The 19717-nt window shown below is 42.6% G+C and overlaps 1 protein-coding gene across 3 annotated transcripts in view; it reads left to right on the top strand.

Moving 5' to 3' along the window:
• The window catches only part of PTH1R (parathyroid hormone 1 receptor), a 71287-nt gene extending 59694 nt beyond the window's left edge, over positions 1–11593 (top strand). For all 3 annotated transcript variants that reach the window (XM_074283109.1, XM_074283110.1, XM_074283111.1), the window contains 6 exons: positions 4105–4165; positions 4477–4543; positions 7222–7316; positions 7522–7663; positions 10135–10176; positions 10851–11593. In XM_074283109.1, coding sequence (XP_074139210.1) covers positions 4105–4165; positions 4477–4543; positions 7222–7316; positions 7522–7663; positions 10135–10176; positions 10851–11231 — 788 coding nt within the window. In that variant the 3' untranslated portion in view covers positions 11232–11593. The remainder of the gene's footprint in view (positions 1–4104; positions 4166–4476; positions 4544–7221; positions 7317–7521; positions 7664–10134; positions 10177–10850) is intronic.
• Positions 11594–19717: the final 8124 nt, after the last annotated feature.

Raw genomic sequence — 19717 nt, 5'->3', positions numbered from 1 at the left:
TGGCAATGACCTAATACAGCTATCAGTGTGCATTTATGCCTGCTTGTTTCTGTGTGCAAGTGTGTGTGTTTGTGTGTGTGTGTGTGTATGTGTGTGTGATGGAAGATATATTTGTGTTTGGTGGACATGAACACATGTATACATTCATATGTATCTGCATGTGAACAAAAACATTTTGTTCACATTTTGTACTTCCATGGATCAATGTATACATTGTGTTCACATGTGGCTGGATATGTCATGCATGTGTGTGTTTATATAATTGCATTGTGAGAACTCCTTGTGTGTGCATATACCACATTTTATCTGCCCTCAATGGAAGGCAGGAAAGGAAGGGAATTTTACACCAAGAAATTCCCCTTATACAAGGATGCACACTGTCTATTAAGCCTCCACATACAGCACATGCCTTAGGCAATCACCCCCAGAGAATTAGAATCAGTCAGCAGTGACACTCAAGAGAATGAAATGACATTAGTGACAGAAAATAAATATGTGATCAGGGCCCAGAACCCGATCACTGCCACAGAAAGGACTCAAGTTCAGGGAGAGCCAGTTTACCTTGCAGTGACTAAAGCACTGAATTTGGAATCAGAAATCTGCCCCAGCTCTCAGTGTGGCTTTAGGCAAATCCCTTTATTCTGAGAACCTGTTTCCTCATCTGTAAACAGGGTTTTGGACTCCCAAGTCTCTTCTAGCTCTGACTTCCCAATGTCAGTGGTCAGCTCCAGAAGTTAATCTGTGACTAAGGTCAAAACTCAGTCTGTAACCAGAGCCATCTGTTTTGCCCTGGGTTGGAACCACTATTGCCTAGCAAACCTCTTGTCTTGTTTCTGGCAGAAGATATTCCTGAAATTTGGAATGTTAACTCTTCTCCCAATACATCCATCTGACAGTCTGTGATCAGGACCACTGGAATTCCCAGAAGAGCCTCCTCAGCCCCATGTCTACAGGAATATACAGGCTTTAGTAGCCCTTATACAAAATGGGAATCCTACTTTGCCCACCACAGCCCAGTCCAACTCATTCTAAACTTGTGCCCCAACAATGACGGGCATATACGGGGACAAAAATACTACATAGTATAGGAGAAAGATAAGCCTACTTTGGCTCAGGACCAGGACCTGGGCTCAAATCTCATCTCGGTTACATATCAGGCTTGTTGCTTTCTCTCTCTCAGGCGTGATCTCTTCACCTGTGAGATTTAGAGTGGTCTACTTTCAAGCCTCTTTCTAGTCCTAAAAATTCTTTTATCTGGTGACATGACTGAGCAAGGATTTCTTCTCTTTCTCTTTCCCTTCCCACCATTGTTACTACCCCTAATAGTTAGATCTTTACTGTAGGATGATGGATTTGGCTGAATGTTTCTACTTCTCCAAAAATAAATACCTCAAGAAAGCTTTTCTCCCTACCACCTCCACTCAGTTCAAGGAGAACAGTGGTCACACTAGATCTCCTGACAAAGTCCCCTGGCAAAAGCCTAGAACATCAAAGAACATGTAGAGGTGTGATCTTCTTACCAAGACTGGCCAGTCCAGTGAGGTATATTCATTGACCATACTGGGGAGCAAACAGCAATAGCCTTAAAGTTCAGACTAGAGAGTTTGCCTAAGACCCAGTGGACTATCAGGAGCCAGCAAAGGTTCTTGAGCAGAAATCTGGTGGGAGGCCTCTAGTATTGTTGGGGGAGAGTGCTGGCTATCATGTATAGGATTGATTGGGTCAAGCTAGTCCAGGTGTGGGCCTTACTTGGTTGAGTGGCTCGCCCTGAGGGAGGACACACCTGACTTTATAGAACCTGCATTGTACACACTGTGTGTTTTCACTACTATGCACAGCGCATACAATGTGGATACTATAAGAGTCACTGACAGCATCGGTGCCCACCCAGGGAACCCTGTCTGTGCCCACAGGGGAGTAATTGTGTGTGTCCATGTGGATGCGTATATGCATATGTACGTGTCTGTGTCTGCGTGCATTTGTAACCATGAGAGTGGCAAGGTGTACACGTGGCTCTGTATACGTACGTACATGAGGTCTCCTGTGCATTGGGTGTTTGAATCTGTATGATGGGTGTGTTTATACCACATGTGTGTGAGCATACATTTCTATATCTGTGTGTGCCTTTATGGTTGTATATCTGTACTTGTGTGGGTTTATGTATAAATTTTCAATTAGCTGTGGTCCCCAATGAAATTATTATGAACCTGTCAGGGAAAGATTGCTGCCATGGGGTTAGAGAATGGAGGTACTTCTAGGAAAGAAGGCAGCTCTGGGACAGGGCATGTGGGTCCATAGTTAGGACATGAAATCCAACCCTCTCATTTTACAGATGAGGAAACTGAGGTCTATAAGAGGAAATACTTTGCCCAAGACCATACAGCTAGTTTATAGAACTGATTCCTTCTCCATGGCTTTTTACATCAAGCCAATTTATCTTCCTGGCACTAAATTAGGATTTTTTTCCTATTTATATGAACCTGGGCAGAGGTGACCTCTGGGCCAACCAATTAGGCTGCTTGTGCTAGAGGCTGGATAAGGGAGACTGGTCAATAACATGATAGTTTGTGCTGAGAAAATAGCTTATAGAAAAACTTAGGAGTTCAGAAGTTGGAAAGAGGGTGAAGAGTCTGAGAGAAAGACCCAAAGATAAAGGGAACTAAATAGAGTCATGTTTCTGGTTAGAAGAGAGGCAAGGGCAACAGAACAGCTGAGTGGGTCATCAAAAAGAGATCCTGTTGAGCTGGAATCCAGATGGACACAGCTTCTATCTGAAGCCAAGAGGGGGACCTGTAAGACCAGACAGAAAAGGTCCCTGTCTTCCTCTTTGAAGAATCAAGGAAGGTGAGATGAAGAAAGAGAGCATAACCTGGGCCTGCAGATGAAAAAGGATATACTGGCAAGACAATAATCCCCAAGGGCCACAGCCAATAATTGGTAGAGGAATCAAAACAAGGAAATTCTGACAGAGAGCTGATGGAGTTTGTGCCCCTATAAACTATTAAATATATTGTAGAAGTGAAAAGGAAGGGAGAAAAGAAAGCAAAGAAGAGGGAAAGGGGCCAGAGAGTAGGCAGGTTTCCAATTCAGTGGAATCCAGCAAGCATTTACTAAGCACCTACTATGTGTAAGGTGGTCCTTGGGATACAAAATTAAAATGACTGCTACTTCCTTCTGGCCTTATGATCTACTAAGAGATACATAGAGTCTTGCTCATATGAGCAGGGAGAGAAATATAACAAGAGAACTCAGAAAAGACTGTCCAGAAGAGATGGCACATGAATCTAACCTTGAAGGAAGCCAGAGACTAAGGTGGAAGGGCATTGCAGGGATGGAGCTGTCAGTGCAAAAACCCAGTGGTTGTTAGTTTAAGGAAGTTGGACATTCTCTGATTAGTCATCAAAATGGTTTTGATCCTGGAAACTGGCAGCTCCTAGAACTCCATATTTTGAGACTGGACAGTAGCCACAACCCACAGAATTCATACCTTTGGGGATCCCCACCCTAGTGACCAACTGTCCTCAGCCTAAGCCAGACTTTCACTCCCTCTCTTTCTCTACACTCACCACCCTCCATTTTTTTTTACCCATCCCCTTCTTTCTCCCTCCCTTGTCTCACCTGCACCATTTTGGATTAGATAGTCACCATATTTTCCCTCTTCCGTCCTCTTTACATTTCTCTCCCTAGATTGACCCTCTCTCACATCTTTTCTACTTTCTTCAAAAATCTTAATGTCAGCATTTGTGCCAACTTTCCTCTCTGATACTCTTTCTTCCCTTCATCCCATTTCCCTCTCTAGACAGTCCTGTCCTTCTGTCTATATTCAGAGAGGTAAATCAAGGCTCAGAGGCCAGGGAAAGGGAAGAAGGGAGGAAGGGGAGGGAGGGCTTTTCCATGGGCTGACTCATTATTGAAGAGTGGGAGGGTAGGAGAGCTGGAGCCTCATGCCTCCTCTCCTCTCCTCTGTCTCCTTTTTCCTCTGCCTCTTTTCTCCACCTCTTTGGTACCTTTCATCTCTTCTTCTATATGTCTCCTCACATGCTCTACATCTTTTCTCTCCTTTCTTTCCTCTTCTCCGTTATTCTCCTCTACTCTCCTCCCCAGGCCTCCCTGCCGTGTTTGTCGCTGTGTGGGTGACCGTGAGGGCCACACTGGCCAACACTGAGTAAGTCTGGGGCCTCCTTTGGGGCCTTTTGGGCCCTGGAGTTTTGGGGGGAGCCTCAGAGCAGGGTTGTTTGGGGATGTCCAAGGCCCATCCATGATCTATGATACCAGCATCAGAAAACACAATTATGTCTCCTAGGAAGGATACCACAGGGGGTGGCTTAATAGGGTGGGAGCTTACAGGTATTTGCACATGCTACTTTAAGCATGAGAGCCTAGAGGAATGGTCTGAGAATGAGCTGTGTCCAGGGTAGAGGGAATCCATCAGGAACATCATTGGGATCTGATAGTAGTGAACCTGTGTCTCCCCAGGTGCTGGGACCTGAGTTCGGGGAATAAGAAATGGATCATACAGGTGCCCATCCTGGCAGCTATTGTGGTGAGCAGACCTGGGGAATGGGGAGGGAGGGTCTAAGGAGGACATGTGGTTAATGCCTTCAAGGAGCCCCAACCAGTGGGGAAAAGATGCTCCCACTCCAAGGCTGTTGAAACCATTGTACAAGTTGGACCCAATGGGATCCTTTCCATCTTTGATATAAATCACATATATCTTCCCTCAAGGAGCTTCCATTTTGAATGGAGGGTCCAAATTTTCTTGATGTGACAAGGAAACACAGGTCATGTCCTTAGGAAGAATAAATCACAGAATTATAGTTATAAGGGATCTCAGCAACCCACGGGGGCAAAAGGATCCTTTTTACAAACCCACCCAACAAGTAATCACCCAGCCTCTTTTTGAAAATCACCGGGGCGGGGAGGCAGCTCATTCTACTTCTGGAAAACTGATCTAATACTGTATGGAAGTTTTTCCTGAGGAGAGACTTAAACTTGATTTTTTTGCAGCTTTCACTTGTGTCACTAGTTCCATCCTCTGAGCCTGAACAAGATCAGTGAAATCATTCTTCAACATGGCAGCCTTTTGACATATTTATCATGTTGTCCTACCCATCACTGAGCCTTCTCTCCTCTGGGGCAAACATCCCTCTTCTTCCAACCCATTCTCGATGGAATCAATTCAAAGTCCTTGACCATTCTAATTTCCTCCAGCTCATAAATGTTTTCTATAAAATGTGTTGCCCAGAGAACAGAGTATTCTGGGATATAATCTGGTCATAGTAAAAGACAACAGGACTAGCACCTCATCATGTATGGAAACTGTTCTAATCTTAGAGCAACTTAAGAACACATTATCACATTATCACACTATTGATTTATATGGAGCTAAGTCCACTAAGAACCCCAAACGCTTTCTTCAAACAAACTGCTATTTAGCCCCGAGGTCTATTAAGAACTTGACTTCTAATCAATCAATCAATATTAAGTACCTACTGCATGCCAGGCTGTGCTAACACTGGAAATGAAAAGATAGGTTAAAAAGACAATCTCTAACTCTAATGAGGGAGACAACAAATAACTATGTACAATAACTTAAATGTGATCAACACAAGGAAGGTAGCAGTGGGCTGGGATGGTTAGGGAAGACTTTTTAGGGGAACTGAGACTTGAGAGGACCCTTGAAGAGAAAGTAAGATTTGAATAGATTGAACCTTAGGCAGGAGAGAGACACAGAATGATCCTTAGTGGGGGAGGGGAGTAGGGGACAAGAGACTGATAATGAGGAGTCTGACCTGACTTGAATAAAGGGTTCAAGTTGGAGCCTCGGGGCACCAGAGATGTGCTGGAGCCAGCCAGTTGTTAAATTTTCCGTGGGAACATTTATTTACTTCTTAGAAATGAGAAAACTACAAATCAAGGCTTGATTTATTACTTTATTGACTTGCTGACTTAATAAAGTGACATAGAATATATTAATGATGCAATTTGAGCTTAAAAGTATGGCTTCCAGATTTAGCTTATTCCTAATGGAAGGCCTTGAATGTCAGGCTGAGATCTGGGAATTGGGAGGTAGAAAAAGGGTCAAAGGGGAACATTTGGAAAAGATGAAATCATAGGGGGTTTAGAATTATGCAGGGTCTTAGGAGCCATCTAGTACATACATCTACTTGTTAAAGATAATCAAAAGCTGATGTTTAAAGTTTCCAGGGAAATTTACATAATTATTTCACTCGAGAACATCCTGGTGGGATGGGCTGAACACACTAGATGGAGAAGGCCATTTTGTCCAAGAGATTCAGTTAAAAATCTGTTACAATAACTCTGCTGCCTACAGAGGACCTGACCGTCCTCATGCTAACCAGGCATCTAGCTCTATATATCCAACTGTGAACAACCAGACCTAGAGTTAGGAAGCCTCACTTTCATAAGTTCAAATCTGGTTTCAGACATTTCCTAGCTATGTGATCCTGATCAAGTCACTTAACCCTGTTTTCCTCCTCTGTAAATGAACTGGAGAAGGAAATAGCAAACTCCTCCAATATCTTTGCCAAGAAAACCCCAAATGATGTCTCAAAGAGTCAGCCCCTCAGGTTTAAATCCTACTCTGGTATAGATGGATGGAATCCATCTTTAACTTCTCTTCCTCTTTGAGACTCAGGCAGCAAGACTACAATGAATCAATGATCAGCAAGTATTTAATAAGCTCACAGACTTCAAGCTGAGTATTCCTACATCAACCAACAGGTCTTTGATAAGTTGGCATATTCTGGAAGGGTTTCATGGGAGATCTGAGTGTTTGGACCCAAAAAGAGACAATGCTTGGAAGATGGAATAAAGTAGAAAGAAGGGCAGGAGACAGTGTTCTTCCCTGAGAGTTCCAAGTGCCTCACAGTATCACCAAATGTCAGGATCTGGAAGAAAATGTAGTCATTTTGTCCAAACTTCTCATTCTTTATAGATAAAAGAATTGAAACCCAGAGAAGTTAAGTGATTTTCTTTGAAAGGTCACATAGCTCCTAAATGGTCAACCCTGGAATTTGAACTCAAGTCTTCTGACTTTCAAGACAAACATACTTTCTATTATACCACATTGAAATCAGACTCCCACTACTCTCTCCAGGGGAAAGAGTCCACAAGGCTGATCTATCACCCCTCACACACCCTCTGAAATTCCATGCTTTCTCACTAAATTATAATATTCTACTTTTTTCTCTCCCGCAGGTGAACTTTATTCTTTTTATCAATATAATCAGAGTACTGGCTACTAAACTCCGGGAGACCAATGCAGGGAGATGTGATACAAGGCAACAGTACAGGTCAGCCTCTTCTTTTGCCCCATATTTCATTTCCCTATTCAGTGACCCTAATAAGGACCCTCATCCAACTTCCAGTCTCTCATTCACTAAAATGCACCTCCCTGGAGGAGAATATACTTAAAATGGCTCTGGAAAGATGAGCAAAGTTTCAGATGGAGAAGGAGGAAGGGTTGTTCTTGACCTTGACTATTGCTTCTTCTTGCAGAAAGCTGCTGAAGTCCACACTAGTGCTCATGCCGCTGTTTGGGGTGCACTACATCGTCTTCATGGCCACACCATACACAGAAGTATCAGGGATTCTTTGGCAAGTCCAAATGCACTATGAAATGCTCTTCAATTCATTCCAGGTAGGTGTGGCCATCAGACCCTCAGACACTACAGATCATTGACCTATGGGCAGATCACTGGCCTGTTGTTGCCCCCTTCTCTTCCCTCTCCCCATCAAAAAAGTCTAACAATTGTCTATGGAAAATGGGAGATACTTTAAAGTTTAGCATTCTCTCTATCACTTTCTCAAGGCTGGACAATCAACAAAACAATAAGTCAAGCACTGATCTGTAGCATTTGCTAGTCTCCTAGATGTAAATACTCACTGCAAAAATTTAAAAATGCATTACATTCAGCCAGAACTTTCTCTTTACCATTCTTGTTTCCATAAATCCTCCTCCCCTTTATAATATAAATCTAATTAATCAGGCAGGACCTAAAGTCCTCTATAAGCTGAACTGAGGGACCAAGAGGAATCTGGGTATTACAAACTGCCCACAACCTCCACACCTCCCACAGTAACTCCCCTTTAGCTCTATAAAGAATGTTTAGGCAGAGAGAGCACAGAGTGGGTACAGTAGTAAATAATTTTTTCTCTTAGCTGCAGAAAAGGGGATCTGTTGAGTAAGCTAATAGACCTAAGACTATAAATGTTCCAGCTCTGCTTAGCTATAGCCAATTTTTTTTAATCTTTCTATTCTGCAATAGCAAATAGCTTACAGAAACAATGGTTGGGGATGGGGAGGGAGGAGTGATGGAGAAGTGTGTTAGAATTATATTCTCAGACACAAAATGCTTTAAAAAAAACCCAACTCATTGCTAAGTCCTAGGGACACAAAAACAAAAAAAATTAAAATTAAACTGCCTTCAAGGAGCTTACATTTCATTTGGGGAGAGGATCATCAGAGGCCTTTTGGAGAAGCTGGTACCTGAGACTTAAGGGGGCTAGGGATTTTAAGAAGGAAAGTAAAGAAGGAGAAAATTCTGGGCAGGAGGAGAGCAAGAAGACAACCAGGTCAGGTTGCTCAAACTCTCTAAGGGAATATTATCCCATCTAAGTCTGGAAACGGAGGCTGGAATCAGATTGTGAAGTTTTTCAAAGCCAAGATCATAAGGATTTTGTATTTTATCCTTGAGGCAATAAAGAACTTCTAAAGTTTTTTTGGAGCAGGGAAGTGGGTAAGATGGTCAGATATGTGTATTAGGGAGATTATTTTATGTGGAGAATAGATTAGAGTGGAACAGAAAACCAATTAGTTCAGGTAATGAAGGCCTGGACAAGGGTTGGGATCTTTATGAGTGGAAAGAAAAAAAAACAGATATGGGAGATATTGAAGAAATAAAATCAACAAGACTTGGTAAATTATTGGACAATGTTGGGTGAAGGAGATTGAAGAGTTGAGAACTACAAAGTTGCAAGTCTGGGTGATTGGATGGGTGGTGGTGCCCTTGGTATTGACCCAAGCTGAAAACCTACCTGCTTAAATAGGAAACCAGACCAGTGTCTGAGGTGGTGCCCTCAAAGGAAATACAGATCCTCAATCACAAGAATAAAGTTGGGACAAGTCGACAAGCATTTATTAAACACCTACTATATACTTTACCCTGTACTACTAAGCCCTGGGGTACAAAGAAAGGCAAAAACCAGTTTCACCTCTCAAAGACGCTCACAGTGTAATGAGGGAGACCACATGAAAGCAACTATGTACAAACAAGATCTATTCAGCATTAATTGAAGATAATCACAGAGAAAAGGCACTAGAATTAAGGGGAATTGGGAAAGGCTTTTTGCAAAAGGTCATTTTTAGCTGGGATTTGAAGAAAGCCAAAGAAGGCAGGAGTCAAAAATGAGGAGAGAGAGCATTCCAGGCATTGAGACAATTGACAAAGTGCCCAAAGACAGCAAATGGAACATCTTGTTCCAGGAATAGCAAAAGAGGCCAGTGTCACTGGATTGTAGAGTAGAACAGTAGGAATGAAATATAAGAAAGCTGAAAGGAAGACAGAATAAATTATAAAGGGATTTGAACCCCAAATGCAGGGTTTTATATTTGATCCTAGAGGTACTCAAGAGTCAACTGGAGTTTACTGACATGGTCAGACCTATAAATATGATGATCATTTTTACAGAGGAGGAGAAGATGGACTAGAGTAGGAAGAGACTTGAGTTGGGGAGACTAACTTTCTCCTAGGCTACTGAGTCCTGAATAAGTGCCACAAAAGAACAAGAAACTGATATCTTTCTATTCTGTAATAGCAAAGCTAGGCCATTCACAAGTACCAGCAGCCTGTAAAGCTAGTTAACTAGTAGTTGTCAACTGTGAAATTTTCCTTCTCTGGAAATTTTTAAAAATAGGGTGGACTTTGTACCCCTTTCATTCTTCTAGCTATAGTTAAACCTGGGAAGGATGTTCTGGACATGAGGTTTTACCCCCTCCATTCAACAGGAAGGTCTTCTCGGAAATAGAGAGCTTTAGGAGATGGGAGGTAGGTCAGGCAGTAGAGATGCTAAAACTATTGACCTTCCTTTCTTGAATATCTTTTTCCCCAGGGATTTTTTGTTGCCATAATATACTGTTTCTGCAATGGAGAGGTGAGTGTGAACCCTGCCATATCCCTGCAATGTGTCCTCTGCTTAGCAAGGGGAAATAAAGATGAAATTAGATAATGGAACCTTCCATTAGGGAGCTTAGAGATCAGTCAGAGGAGTATAATAAGTAATACCATAATATGACATGAGGAAAAATGGTAAGGAAGGAAGAAAGAAAGAAATATTTATTAATCACCTATCTTATGCCAGGTACTATACTAAGTGCTTTACAAATATCTCCTTTGGTCCTCCCAAAAATCTGGTAGATAGGTGCTATTATTATCCCTATTTTACAATTGAGGAAACTGAGCCAGTCAACAGTTAAATAACTTTCCCTGGGTCATCCAGCTACCAGATGATTAAGCTAGATTTGATCTGAGATCTTCTGATTCAGTCCCAGCCCTATATCCACTGAACCATTTAGTTTCAAAGCAGAGGTCCAGGCAAGGCACCCAATTTTAAGCTTTCTAAAGTAACTTAGGGAACTCCCTTGACCCTCACCACTAGACTATGGAGTAGGAGGTATGTGTTTTATTAACCCTATGAGAAGTTGTCTTTTGCCCATGGTCACCCAGCTAGTTCAGATTCAGTCTCTCCTGACCCTCAAGCCAACTTGTTTCCACATGTTGAGAATGGAAGCTCACTAAGGCTGACGCTCCTGTCTCTCCTCCCTACAGGTACAAGCAGAGATCAAGAAGTCATGGAGCCGATGGACCCTGGCCTTGGACTTCAAGCGGAAGGCCCGGAGTGGCAGCAGTACCTACAGCTACGGCCCCATGGTGTCTCACACAAGTGTCACCAATGTGGGACCCCGAGGGGGGCTGGCCTTGTCCCTCAGCCCTCGACTAGCTCCCGGGGCTGGAGCCAGTGCCAATGGCCACCACCAGTTGCCAGGTTATGTGAAACATGGCTCCATTTCTGAGAACTCATTGCCTTCATCTGGCCCAGAGCCTGGAACCAAGGATGATGGGTATCTCAACGGCTCTGGAGTCTACGAGCCAATAGTTGGGGAGCAGCCCCCTCCACTCCTGGAAGAGGAGAGGGAAACAGTCATGTGACCTACATCCCCCCAGCTATCTAGGGGGCAGAGACCCTGGGCTTAAATCTGAACTCTAAGGCCTGCTCCCACCCTTGTACTCAGGCCAGGCCTCCCCCCAGGAGCCCTGAGGACCCCACATTCCCAAGTGCAAGCCAAACCAGAAGTTCCTCTGACCAAGCCTGGGGTCATGGAGATGCTCCCAGGCCTGGTCAGTATATAGACTTAAGGGACCATGGCTGCCTTCTCAGGACCAGTTACAGATCTGGGGCCACCTGGGGGATGGACAGACATTCCATTGAGAGGAGGGGAAGCTTGGAGGTCAGGGAGAAAAAATACCAAGAAGAAAAAAAAAGAAAAAAAGGAAAGAAAGGAAAAGAAAAAGGATTGGAGTGGCTATTGTGTTTGTTTTGAACTAAGTAATGGGGGAAAGGGGCAACTTGTGGATTATCTTCACGTCACCCAAGCCAGGACACAGTAGGGGAAGAAAGCTATTCTGGGAGGGCTGGAAGAAATCCTCAGGGGTAATTCCTTGACCACTGGGAAAAGAATCTGAAGAGAGAGGTCTAATCTCCAAAAATATCAACCTTCAGGTCTCTCATCCCATCTGGGAGAGCTTGGGGGAGAAGACCTGAGCTGGTTCTGGAGGGAAGTTCCCAATAATTGTCAATACACAAGAAGCATTCATCTCTAGATAGTATCCAACATATCCACACTTTTGTATCTTTCATGAGCTCAGGGATAACAGAACCTCTTCTATGTTTATTGAGTTCAATTTGACAAAAGTATATTAAATGCCTACCATGTGTGAGGCATTGGGGATACAGAAATACATTCTTGGTATAGAAAAATCACACGAGCAAAGATATGAAGATGGGATGGGATAGGATGAGAATTGCCGGTAAAGAAGTCATATGAGATAAAGATGAAAAGGTAATTTAAAATCAGATTGTACTGGGATCTAAGTGCCAACTAAACAGTACATTTTTGTTCAATAAGCAAGGCAGATCCACTAAAGTTTTCAGAATAGAAAAGTTACATGATCTTAGAGAGGCAATAAGAATACTAAGTGTATATAAAGTATGTGTACAAAGTGGGTTGGAGAGGGGAGAAGCTGGTGTAATAGGGACTATCAATAATCTGGACAAAAAAATAAAAGATGAAGGTCTGGGTTAGGAAATGGAGGACGGGGCAGAATAGAGAGATGTTATGGAGGTAATAGCAACTTGAGCCATATCGTGCCTATTTCAGTCCTCATCCCAATCACTATCTGATATCATAGTCAGTCTGTGAACGCTGGACAGCTCCTTGGGGTTGCCCAGCCAGAAGTTATGGTAAAGACATCATTAAAGAGGCTTAGAAGAGATGATAATGATGAAAGTCATAGTTATAATCATAGCAGTTGTAGCTAGCTAGCATTTATATATGTACCAGTCATTGTGCTAAGTGCTTTACAAATAGCAGCTCATTTATCTTCACCACAACCCTTTGAGCTAGAGGAGGAATCAGATGCAAGTAGAGTTTAAGTGATGTGTCCAAGGTCACACAGCTCCAAAGGTCTGAGGCTGGAGTTGAACTTGGTTCTTCCTCACTCCAGCTATAATCTACTATTCACTGCACTGAGTGACACAAGAATGGGTGAAGTACTGTGCTCTAAAGAAGCTAATGATTCCCCTAATGTCAGATGGAGAGTCTGACTGGAATTTCCAGACCTAGAATCCAAATAGCCTCACCCTCGTCAAACTCACCAAACATTTATTAAACTCCTATTATACCCCAGACCCTTTGTTAGGCAATGGAGATACAAGAGTGAAAAGTTATACGGAGGTAATATCTGTAAAGCACTTAGCATAGTGCCTGGCACATAAAAGACTCCTTACAAATGCTTGTTTCTTTCCTTTTTCCTATTGCCCTCTAGGATATTATAATTTTAGAGGGGAACTATGACTGCTATACAATTAAGTGTGCCACGGTGGTACATGATGAGAGTTAAGGATAGAACCTACCAATGTGATCATTTGAGGAGGGGAGAGAGAGCAGTTTCAGGTGAAGGTGAGGGAAGACAGAAATCAAGGAAAGTTCAGGAAAGAAGTAGCACCTCAGTGGGGCATTGGACAGAGAGACAGATATAGAGAGAGAAGCATTTTAACAAGTAGAAAAAATTCAGTGTCTACATACCCAGAAATGGAAGAGGGGAGGATGAAATGGATACTAGTTGTCCAGAACATAGAATGCCTACAGAGAAGTGAGAGAAAGAAGAATGGGGAATAAGTTTGGAAAAGTCTTGGACAAAGAAGACCAGTTAGAAGGAATGAACTTGGAAAATGACCATGAACGGACAGAAGAACTGAGTTCAAATCCTGCCCAGATGGACTAGAGCTGAAGTCTCTTCTAGGTTTAAGTCTGCTCTATGACCTTGGATCCCTGTGAGCTAGGTAGTACAAGAATTATGTTCATTTTGCAAATGAGAAAATAGGTTCAAAGAGCAGGCATTTCTGGAGGTCACATAGCTACTAGATGGCACAATGGATAGAGCACTAGGTTTAGAGTAAGAAAGCCCTGAATTCAAATCGAACTCAGACACTTAGCAGATGTGATCCTGAGCAAGTCAGTTAACCTCAGCCCTTTTTCTCCATTGATGCCAGGAGAGAGTGCTTCTATATCCAGAGGGAAAGGGATGACTAATGTGATGAACTGCTAGCTATGTCTTCATACAAGTCAGTGGTTGGAAGGAGTCTCTCAGGTCTCCATTCAGAGAACCATGTGACACAGCTTCACCCACAGAACTGGCTTTTACCGTCAATCACAATTTCCTTTCTAGTCTGCCCTGATTTCTACTTCCATTCAAGCCAGAACTATTGCTCTTATCTCCTCTGCTCACTAAGGAAACAGGGCCCTCCCTCCCCTCTCATGCCAAGTTTCTTTATTCCAAGCCAAACATTCTCTTTTCAGCCAAATGAATGTTCAACTCAAGAGACATCCCTGGAGTCTGCCCACAGAACGTCTTTGAGTTTAAACTCCTTTCTTGGGCATTGAGGCAATTGAATTGGGTCCATCAACTTGCATTCCCTTTTAAAGTGGTCTTTTAAAAATACCTTTTTGAATCTGTAGATCCTCTTAAAGCATAATTGTGTCCATTTCTACAGTCAGGTGACCCAATAAATCAGCGTTAGTCCTAAAATTAAGAAAACTTGAGTTCAAACACAGCCTCAGACACTTTCTAGTTTGTAACCTTGGGTTAGTCACTTAACAAATCTGCCTGCCTCAGTTTCCTCAACTGTAAAATGGAGATAATAACAACACATATTTTTCAGAGCTATCGTGAGGACCAAATGGATTAATATTTGTAAAGCATTAAGCACGGTGCCTAGCGCATAGTAAATGCTATATAAATGCTTATTCTCTTCCCCAGTTTAAGCACCACCAATTAGGGGCTTTCTTTGTGCTGAGCACTATAGAAGACACAGCATAAAAGGAAAAACAGAATTTGCTTTTATGAAGATTCATTCCACTTACATTTAGACGAGTAAACAAGTGCAGTTTAATTTGAGGAGAAACAGAGACAGAGAGAGTGGAAAGAGAGAGAACATGATAACAATTAGGACTATCAGGAAATTAGGAGATTCACATGAAGTGAGCCTTGAAGGAAACTAAGGCTCCTAAAAAGAAGGGCTAAAGAAGGGAGTGCTTTGGGGGAGGGGAGATTTTGTGTATAGAAGCATACAGAGATGGAACGCCACATTTGAGGAACAGCAAATAGACCAGAACCTTAGAATGAAGGAAGAAGAGTAATGGAATCACAAATTCTGGAATTGAAAAGGATCTTAGCAGTCCCACTGCTGATGCTTATTAGTCATGGACCCTGGTCAAGTCTGTTGTCCTTTATGTGCCTCAGTTTCCTCCTTTGTAAAATGGAGATAATCATTCTTACATTAATTCCATCAGAGAGTCGTGAGAAAAGTATACTTTGTAAATCCTACAGCAGCTAGCCAATTCTTGTCAACTTCACATCCCCCGGAGAATAGCATTTTCAGTTGAGAGCCACCCAGTCTCTGCCTCACTAGTTTCAGGTTAGCCTATTCCAATAGAGGACAGCTCCCAGGGGGACTGGATGTTGACCTGTATAGAATGTGAATAGGTAGAGGAAGGGACAATGGCAAATGAATCTAGCTGGAGTGGGAATGTCAGAGGTAGAGAGAAGTCGTATTACTCCAACTTATAAAGAGATCAACAACACATTAACTGTAACTGGATCATGGAGTGAGTGGAGTCCAAGGAAGGATTAAAGACAGATTGGTTTTTACCCCATTTAATGGACTACGTCCCCACAATAGACAAGCACAAAATCCAGCTGTCCAGGAGGAGGCAGGGAAAGATCCTGCCTCCTAGCACATGGTCAAAAGTAGATTTCTCTCATCGTTGAGTTCATAGGCGTTAGAGCTGGTAGGTGCCTTGGAGATCCTCTAGTCCAACTTCCTTATTTTATGTTTGAGGGCAAAAGAAGATAATCAATGTCACCTAGATAGAAGCGATTCTCTGTCTCCAGCCCCAGTGTTCCATGCCATGATGTTACCTCAGATGACCACCTTTAAAGACCCAGGAAGTATGACCTTGAAAAGAGGGGGCAGATGCAGTCGCAGAGCATTAAGGTCCTAAAGTAATTCAGAATGGAAGGCACCAGGATGGTGTGGATGACCCTAGACAGACTGTTACAGGGACAATAATGATAGCAGCACTCCAACCAAGGTCTCCCTAAGAGCAAGAAATCCTCCACTTACTCACCTTGTCTCTCTCAAAGTCCCCTAAATAAGACTCTTCATATTTAAGTGTGTGTGTGTGTGTGTGTGTGTGTGTGTGTGTGTGTGTGTGTGTTTGTGTGTGTGTTTGGGCAGAAGAGAGTCTGGGACCATTTTATATTTTACAAGACACAACTATTTCTCTTAGATAAGTCTGTGGGCTTCCTCTTTGGAAACAGGGGTATGGACAAATAGTCTCCTGATCACTCACCAGAGCTTAGGAGGAATATGTTCAGAGTGGGCACCAAAAAACCCCAATGTTGGAGGAACTCTGTGGGTCATTCTGAGTCTTGGCCCTTTTCCTTCCACTTCCCAGTTATTGGGACATAATTCTTTGCCTAATGCTATTCATGTACCCTTACCCCAGGCACTAGGGCTGGGAAGAGAGGAGGATTTGCTTTCTGACTCTCACTCCCCAGTCTCCCAACACTGTTCTTCAGGGCATTCAGGGAACTGTGACTATAGAAACCCCTGCAGATCAAAGGCTATCACTGAATGGAACATCCCTTAGGGAGATTTGACTTCCTTCCCCAGCATCTCACCCCCATGCAGCACTTCCCACCCCACTTGCTTCTATACCAAGAACACAAGACTCTTTAAAAAGCCAGCAGACAGTATCATCTACCCATTCTTCCCTCAAAGGCTTGATCCAAGAAGACCATCATGGAAAGAAGCCAATACCGGCAGGTGGGGATACAGAATAATCATGATAGAACAATAATAACAGCTGTTCTGTGATGCTTTAAGGTTTATTTGCTAAGGACTTTCCTCACAATAGTCTACCAATCTACTTTATACCCCAAGTAGTATAAGGACTGTTAATTCCATTATACTGAAGACCCCAGAGTTCTAAGAGAGGCAGATCCAGGAAATGATGCTGTAGAAACAACTTTTAATTTGGAATGAAAAGATATAATTTCAAATCCTAGCTCTGCTACTTACTTGCTTATAATAATGATAGTGATAATAACAAGAGTAGGGATGGAGATGATCGTGATGAATTGGTAATGATGGAAATCATGAAGTTGATGATGATGCATATGATAGATTTGGTGATGAGATGGAGAGATGGAGTTGGTGATGATGGAGATGATGGTGATGTAGATGATTATGTATGCTTATGATGATAATGATGCTATTAACCATAATGGTGAAGGTTACAGTGGTAATTGTGGTGATAATGATGACTCTTGTAAAAAAAGAATCCTATCCCCCTCTACCCCTTTGACCTTTGGTTCCCTGGAGCTGGACTCAAAACCAGACAGGACCGTTTTCCCTGCTCACACATCCAAATGTCCCTGTATCTTCTATCTGTGGTCTCTCAATTCCAGATGCTGCCTGGCCTCCCCTCCCACCCAGCCCAGTCTGTCCCCTTTAGGAAGGTAAACAGGGAGCTCTGGCTACAGCCCCAGTTGTTACAGCAGAGCAACTGAATCAAAAGGCTCTTTTCTCAAGCTCCATGCATGAATGCAGTGGGTAAATGGAGAACACCAGGATCACCACAGGAGCATCAGAAAGCAGAATTAGATAAACCTGTACTGGCTCTATAAACAAACACTGTCCCTGAACTTGTCTTTCCAGCCAACTCATCATTCTAGGTGCCCATATATGAGGAATTCTCAGCAAATTCTGGCCATAAGTCTGTGGGGAGGGGGGAAAAGGACTCAAGTATGAGCCAAGAAGTCCCCTGGGGGAGCTTTTAATTAACAGGAAGTTCTCATTAATGAGGCCGCTACATCCCTATATGGATGTTGGCTGGAGCCTGCCCCTGGCCCTGACAGTGGGTGCTCTATACCCACTCTTATAGGTGTGTACAGAGGGGGTTGGGAGAGAGAGGGAGAAGCAAGCCTAGGTTTAGGAATGAAGAGGACTCCATCTCTATTAAAAGCTATCATGCTTCAGGGGAAGGAGGGAGCAATTATACTACACACACACACACACACACACACACACACACACACACACACACACATACACACACACATCTGAAAGTCCTGAAAGTTTGGTGTGGTTGATATTGAGAAGAGAACACTGTGAAAAAATCCCTCAGCCATAGACCTAAGACCCCCTAGGGTCTGTGGAACTCCTTCCAAGTCTTCAGCCCAATGAGGATTTCACACTTCCTGCCTGTCCTTTTCCCACTTCCCACCACTCACATACACCTACTCTTGCCCCTCTATTTGACGTAGCCCACTTGAAGCAAAGTTCTGGTATGGCTTTCTATGGCCTATACATCTTCCTTTTCTTCTGTCTATTCTCAGCTTTTACTCACCTCCCCTCCAACTCTGCCCAATTGGGACAAGGAGATGATTATTGTTGCTATTTAGTCATTTTTCAGTCATGTCCAACACTTCCTTACTACCTTCAGGTTTTTTTTTGTTTGTTTGTTTGTTTGTTTTTTAATTAAAGATACTAGAGTAGTTGGCTATTTCCTTCTCCAGCTTACTTTACAGATGAGGAAATTGAGGCAAAAAGGGTTAAGTGACTTGACCAGGATCACATAGCTTATAAATATCTAAGATCATATTTGAATTCAGGTCTTCCTGACTCTAGCCAGCATTCCATCCACCATACCACCTAGTGGCCAACTAGAATGGTCATGCAAGGATTGATTGAAGGAAGTGGTGCTGTCTGGTCCATCCAAGAGAAGGCACAGGGAACAAACACACAGTCTCACTTCTGGAGTGTCATGTTTCCATCTGGGCACTACATTTTAAAAGGCACAATGACAAGCTGGAGTAAGTCCAGAGGGAGGCTGAGCAGTGTGATGAGAAGACTAAAAATTATGCCATAGCCAATAGAAGGAAATGGGAAATAAATCCTTAGCCTGAAGAAGTCCTAAAATTGGTGGAAGGGAAAGGGGAAGATATTAGGAACATGATAGATGTCTCCAAATTCTTTAAGGTTGCCATGTTAAATTTGTTTAACTTGGCCCTAGTGGATAGATCTAGGAGCAACAGTGAAAGTTGCCAAGAATCAGATTTAAGTTATTTCCTAATAATCAGAGATTTTTGAGTGGAGTGGGCTGCCAAATAAAGAATCAAGTTTTCCATCACTGGACATCTTCAAGAAGAGACTGGCTATTGTAGAAAATATTATTCCTCAGTTTAGACCAGATAAGTTCTGAGGTCTCTACCTCTGAGATTGTATCATGCTATGAATATTTGATTAGTTTTCATGTGGAAGAAGTATTAGAGGGAATTTAGATCGTATTTTATTCTATGTAATTTAGTCTATGTGAACTCTGTAATATGAAGGAGAAAATTAGGATTCATGGGGAAAAATAAGAGGCAGGCATACACTCATGTAAATAACACCTGGAATTCAATCATGTCAAAACCCAAAATAGTGAGAGATTTTCAATAGTAAATCATATGTCTGACTCTCTTTGGGCCTACTCAGAAAAGAGAGACTTTTTGAAGTTTACTATATGTCTAAGTACTTTGGTTGCTCGCCATGCTCACAAACCCAGTAAGGAATAGCAGTAAATTAATAAAATATTTAATCATGACAGAAGTAAATAGGAAAAAAGAATAACAAAAATTATATTGGCCACATTCCTGGAAAACAGTTTCATCTCCTTACTTTCCCCAATCTCTCTCCTCTCTTTACTAGAATAGTTTTGGATTCAAGTTTCTCCAAGATCCACAGCTCCAATCTAGAAGGCATGGACAATGTCCAAAAGCAGAAATATGCTCTGGACAGGACCCAG

Source organism: Sminthopsis crassicaudata, chromosome 1, assembly GCF_048593235.1.
Source record: "Sminthopsis crassicaudata isolate SCR6 chromosome 1, ASM4859323v1, whole genome shotgun sequence".
Lineage (NCBI taxonomy): Eukaryota > Metazoa > Chordata > Mammalia > Dasyuromorphia > Dasyuridae > Sminthopsis > Sminthopsis crassicaudata.
The sequence above is the reverse complement of the archived record's forward strand: the minus strand, read 5'-3'. Positions and strand labels throughout refer to the sequence as shown.